General features: G+C 52.6%; 1 protein-coding gene across 1 annotated transcript in view; it reads right to left on the reverse strand.

Moving 5' to 3' along the window:
- Nucleotides 1-2,660: 2,660 nt before the first annotated feature.
- MYADM (myeloid associated differentiation marker) overlaps nucleotides 2,661-6,313 on the reverse strand; it is an 11,191-nt gene continuing 7,538 nt past the window's right edge. The window contains exon 3 of the mRNA XM_004715633.2: nucleotides 2,661-4,717. Coding sequence (XP_004715690.1) covers nucleotides 3,747-4,715 — 969 coding nt within the window. The 5' untranslated portion in view covers nucleotides 4,716-4,717 and the 3' untranslated portion in view covers nucleotides 2,661-3,746. The remainder of the gene's footprint in view (nucleotides 4,718-6,313) is intronic.

Genomic DNA, 6,313 nt, shown 5'->3' on the forward strand with positions numbered 1-6,313 from the left:
GGGCGGATGACTGAGAAGGGGACGAGGGAAGACCCGTTCAGATTAGGAGGGCAGGGATCTCATGCCTTATTCATCTCTTTCTTGGTGATTGCTGAATTCCACTAAGCCTGATGTCTTCCAGGTTCATCCATGGGAGGAGGCATTTAAGAGTCATTGTTATGCTCCAATGTGGTAAAGCATTCCCTTGTGTGTAGGCACCTAAGTTTATTCATCCATTTGTCCACCAGTGAGCATGTAGGAGTTTTCTATACTTTTGCTATTGTGAATAGAGCTGTGATGAATATGGGTGTGAATAATATATGATTAAAAAACACTCACTGCCATCGAGTCAGTTGACACATGGCAACCCTGTTGACAGGGGAGACTTGCCCCTGTGGGTTTCCACGACTGAGACTCTTTACAGGAACAGGAAGCCTTATCTTTCTCCTTTGGAATGGCGGATGGTTGTGACTTTCTGGTTAGCAGCCCAATGCACAACCACGACGCCATCAAGGCGTGTGTGTGTGTGCGTGTATTGCCCCCCAAAACAAAACACCGATGCTCATTTGTTTTGCGGCAGACGGGGAACTGGCTTTGCCACCGCAACAATGCATCTGTTCACGCAGCCATCTAAGTGGGCCAGTCTTTGGCAAAAAAACAGCATTCCTCTCCGGCCCCACGCCCCTTACTCACCTGGCCTTGCTCAATGCGACTCCTTTTTGTTTCCTCGAATGCAGAGGAACATGAAAGGACAGCGAGTTGACGACGTGGAAGAGGTGAAGAAAAAAATAAGGGAGGTGCCGTCAACCATCCAAACAGCTGAGTTTGAAAAATGTTTCCAGGAATGGAATCACAGGTTTGACAAATGTGTTAAGTGTCATGGTGAGTACTTTGAAGGTGAGGTTGTTTTGTAAAATAAATTTAAATACATAGCTTTTTTGGGGGGGAAATCTGGGTATTTTGGGGTACCCCCAGGTATTCATACCACAGTAAAACTTCTGAGCTCAGGCCCTGGGCAGTGTGTGTGTGTGTGTGTGTGTGTGTGTGTGTGTGTGTGTGAGCTCAGCTGCTCACAGGTGGGTGCAGGCTCAAGTCCACCCTGAGGTGCCTCAGAAGAAAGGCCTGGCAGAGGACTTCCAAACACAGAAGTCAACACACAGGGAAAGCAGTAGGGAGTACAGTTCTGTGCTTACACAGATGGAGTCACTGCGACTTGGGCTTCATGCCACAGCAGCGGGTTATCTTCTGATGTGCTTCTGGGAGCCAAGGAAGAAGATCCATTCATTCCAATCCCACCCAGCTCACTGGGTCCTCAGGGGATCATGTGGAAAATCAGACTCACTCCTCAACTGCCACTGATCGTGACTCATAGTGACCCTGTAGGAGAAAGTGGAACTACGCCCATGGGATTCCTGGACTGTAACTCTTTACTGGCGTAGCAAATGTCATCTTCCTCCTGTGGGGCAGCTAGTGGTCTTGAACTGCTGACCTGATTAGCACCCCAACGTAGAACCACTGCTCCACCTGGGCTACACTACTGCCACTGCCAGAGTCCATGCCAACTCATAATGACCCTATAGGACAGAATAGAACTGCCCCTGTGAGTTTCTGAGACTAACTCTTTATGGCTGTAGAAAACCTCATCTTTCTTCCCTATAGAGGCTGGTGATTTCGAACCATCGATCTTTCAGTCAGGAGCCCAATATGTAACCACTACCCCACCAGGGTTAGGCACCATTATTTACATGTGGCCCCGCCCCAACCATGCTCTTGACACGTGACCCCAGCCCTCCAAGGGGAGAAAAAAAAAGGACTCACTGAGGATTGATTCTGACCCACAGTAACCCTACAGGACAGGGTAGAACTGCCCCTGTGGGTTTCTGTGAGACTGTAATGCTCTACGGGAGTAGGAAGCCTCATCTTTCTCTCGTGGAGCAGCCGGTGGTTTCAAAGTACTTCCCTTGTGATTTATAGGCTGATCAGCATAACCACGCCGCCACCAGGCTCAGAGGCTCACTGGCAAAGCATTTCCAGACAGCAGCAGTGCAGCTGTGGCCCCACCCCCAGCCCCCTTCCTCCCACCAGACCCCAAGATCCAGGCCTTCTCCCCACATCCTGGGACTCTTCCCAGGAATGAAGAGAGCACACGTGTCCTTCTTTAATTTTATATGCAGGTGTAAAAAAAACAAAATACAATGCACATCATGAGTGAGTGGGCATCAGGGAAGACAAGCCTTCTCTTGGGAGTGAGGGCAGGAGCTGATGACACCAAAAGCCTCTATTGTCACTAAAAAAAAATAATATACAGACATTTTCCTCTAGATGTCATGTGACATGCGAGTCCCAAAGGGACAGGAAGCAGCAGCAGGGACATAACTAATACAGGCAGACACACGTGCACACCATGCCCTGACTTGGTCCCTTTCTCGAAGCTGTGGGGGCAGCCATCCCCGTCCACTCCCCACATCTCACCCCAAATCAGAAAAGCAACATCCCACTGGTAGAGTAGGGCCACCCAATAAATACTGTTCTCATGACCTGAAAAAAGTAAATTATCAGATATCACATTGCCTTGAAGGCCACCCAGGACAAGTCTTCTCCTCTCACACACACACTAAAGCACTATTTTTAATACTGAAGTTGGAGGGCCATGGGACCGCTCCCTCCACCCCCCACCCCCACCCCAAGGAACAGTCAAATAACTGACTTCAAAGTCACATCGTGGCTCTTCATCTAACTCCGCCCTCAGACCCAACCCTGCAGATCACAGGATCCCTTGAAAAGGATCTCCAGGCAGTGTTTTGTGACTTTTTTTGTGGTTGCTTTTTTTAGCAAGCCTGATACAAATTCTATCAGGGACCATGCTGAGAGCTTCCCTGTAAATTGCTGACCTCGAGTATCTTTCTTATCTTAAAGGGAGGGCGACTATCCCTAGATCTGTACCCCTTCTCCTACACACACACACACACACACACACACACACACACTAAGGCACAGCTAAGGCAAGCGGGCATGCTTTGGCAAGGAGGCCCCCTGGGGGCCCAGGTATAAACAGCTGCAATGAAGGGTTGGTAGGATGGGTGAGGACCTCAGCACCTTTGGAGGTGGGGGAGGGGAAACAAATCTCAGGGCTCCCAAGGAGGAAGAGGTGAGAAGAGGAAACGGGAATACGGGCAAGGTTGGGGCGAGGAAACAGGAAGTTAGGAGGAAGCAGGAAGAGGAAACCTGGGAAGAAGAAACAGGAAGGCAGAAAATGTAAAGAGGAACTAGGATAAACAGACATGGGAAGAGGTGGGCAAACAAACCTGAAAAGGCAGAGGAGATAAAAACAAGAACGTGGCGAGTTGAAGAAGCAAACAACACAGGGCACTGAACAATAAATATTTGGGGCCTTGGGCAATCACCGCCCAAATCTAGTTGCTGCCTCCCAAGATGCCCAGGTAAAAAACAAAACAAAAACAAAAATCCAGAATGTGGCCAACAAAAGAAGACGAGGAAAAGGAATAGCAAGGAGGAGGAAAGGAGAGTGAAAAACAGAGGGGAAACAGGAAGTGGAGGGGACTAAGAAAAAAGGGAGGCAGGAAGTGGAGGGGGCTAGGAGAAAAGGGAGACCGGAAGTGGGCGTGGTCAGCCGAAACAGGAAGTGGGGGTTAGGAGAGAGGGGGGACCGGAAGTGAGAGCCAGGAAAAGGAAGAAGGCCTAATAAGGACGTCAAGGAAACCCGGAAACTGGAGTGAGGGGAAACGGGAGCGCATCCTGTCGGTCTTTCAGACCTTGACGAAGACCAGGCGGCTGGAGTAGGCCAGGTCGACCAAGTAGGCCAGCAGGTTGATGCCGGTCAAGATGGCGACCGTCAGCTTGCGGTCCCAGGTGCAGACGTAGTAGGCGTGTGATCTGCTGCAGGACACATCCCTGCCTCTCCGGGGCTGGCCGCCGTAGCGCTCGTTGAACTGGTAGAGGGGCCAGATGACGAGGGCGGTGGCGTAGAGGATGACGGAGAGGAAGGCCAGCACCGAGAGGAAGGTGGGGAAGGAGATGGGCAGCGCATTGGTGCAGTCGCCTAAGTTCAGCAAGATGGCCACCGCCGCCAGGATGAAGCAGATGGCATAGACGGCCACGCACCACTCCAGCGCCGCCTGGGACTGGTACAGGTAGGGGTCGCTGATGAAGGCGAAGATGATGCAGGCCACGAAGGTCTCCAGCACCTTCAGCAGCCCCGGCACGGTGGCCATGTAGCCCGTGATCTCGCCCGGGCGGGCGCGGGTCCAGGTCACCTCGAGGGCGTAAGCCAGGAAGGCCACGCAGGAGAAGGTGGTGGCTGCGATGGCGTGGTCCCGCACGCGGCCGTGGGGCAGGAACTGGACGTAGGTGGTGGGGTAGATGATGGAAGTGGAGAGGCAAAAGAGGGCTGCGTAGCAGGCGAAGGTGATGGGGAAGTTGCGCCAGGAGAGCGGGAATCGCTGCTGGAAGCCGAACACCTCCACGATGAGGATGATCAGGGTCACGGAGAAGCAGAAGCACCAGGTGAACATGGACCAGTTGCCCATGGACCCCGTCCAGGCGCCCACACTGGCCACCAGGGAGAAGGCGATGCAGGTAGACAGCAGCTGCAGCAGACGCAGAAGGCCCAGGGGCTGGGTCAGCGCCCTCGGGGACCCCACGATGGTGGGGGAGCCCAGGCCCGCGGCCGGCGATGTGGTGGTCGTAATGGTTGTGCGGGTCACCGTCACCGGCATGGCTGGGGAGGGGAAGAAAGCATACACATGCTAAATTTTCTTCCGCATTCATGTCTCTTCAAAAACACTGGTCCCCACAATCAACTCACAGTGAGGCTACCTGCCAGGGTAGAACTGTCCCTGTGGGTTTCCAAGACTCTAACTCTGTCCAGGAGTAGAAAAGCCTCCCCTTTCTCCCTTGGAGTGGCTCGTGGTTTCGAACTGCTGACTTTGAGGTCCAAAACTCAAAGCATAACCACTGCACCACCAGGGGAAGCATGGGGCTACTAGCCTCAAGGGTCGGCAGTTTGAACCCATGGGACACTGCATGGGAGGAAGATGAGGCAGTCTGACTCAGTAAAGACTGATAGGCACTGAAACCACAGGGAACCATTCTATCCCAGCCTACTGAGATGCAAGCAGTTCCTCACTCTGCCCTTCTCATAATCCCCCCTGAGGAAGTTTTCCTTGGTAAACGTAAACCTCTATGCCTGTGATTACAATCCCATTCTGGAGGGGGGGGTTCTCTGTTTCAGGGTTAAGGTGGGATCTGTCTTTGTCTCCAACTTCCTAACGAGTGTGGCTTAAGGCCTCCTTTGTTTTCCTTGGGTGGGGAGTGGGAGGGACGGCCGGAGTCGATCTTGAGGAAATAAAGATGGAGAGTACTGGCGTGTCTGACCCCTACCTCGTGGCAAGAAGGAAGCCAGCGGAGGTCAGCTATGTGTGGGTAGACTTGTCCTTGGGGGTGTCCGAGGCTGTAACTCTTTACGGGAGTGGAAAGACTTCTTTCTCCCTTGGAGTGGCTGGTGGGCTCAAGGCGCTGACATTGCACCACCGAATGTCCATGGTTAGAAACGTACCCCGAAGACAGTGGAAGATGAGGATTTCCACTCCCGGAAAGAGAGCCTCAGAAACTCACCGGGGCAGTTCTGGCCTCCTACGTATGGCAGCCGCGCTGTGAACCGGCACTGGCTCAATGGCAGCGAGCGAGTTTGGTTTGGGTTTTATACGAAAACAAGGAGCCCTGGTGGTCCCCCGAGGGAAGGGCTCCACCGCTGCTCTAAAGGCTGGCAGGTTGAACCCAGTCACTAACAAAATAAAAACAAACTCCAGAAGGCTACGTTCACAGCCTTGTAAACCCTATGAAGCAGTTCTACGCCGCACCACACTGAGACGCCATCAGCCGGAAGGGACACTCCAGGAACTAGCCAGCAACAACAACACAGGCTATGCAACTTCATGATCCCCAGCATCCTTCCCTCTGTAACGGTCAAACTATGCCCTCACCCCCATGTGCTCTGAGCCCTAAGACCTATGGTTAAGCCATGATGTAAGGAGCCCTGGTAGTGCAGTGGGTTAACTGTTGGACTACTAACCATGAGGTTGGCAGTTCGAACCCACCAGCTTCTCCAAGGGAGAAAAACGAGGTTTTCTATTCCTGTCAAGATTTAGTCTTGGTAGTGAATGATGGGGGAGTGCGGAGTGGAGATCCAAAGCCCATTAGTAGGCCACTGGAGATCCCCTTGCAGAGGGGTCTAGGGGAGGAGATGAGCCAGTCACGGTGCGATGTAACAATGATGAGAAATACAACCTTCCTCTAGTTCCTAAAGGTTTCCTCC

Source organism: Echinops telfairi, unplaced genomic scaffold (assembly GCF_000313985.2).
Source record: "Echinops telfairi isolate 266 unplaced genomic scaffold, ASM31398v2 ScPeMD7_655;HRSCAF=1070, whole genome shotgun sequence".
In the NCBI taxonomy this organism is placed as follows: domain Eukaryota; kingdom Metazoa; phylum Chordata; class Mammalia; order Afrosoricida; family Tenrecidae; genus Echinops; species Echinops telfairi.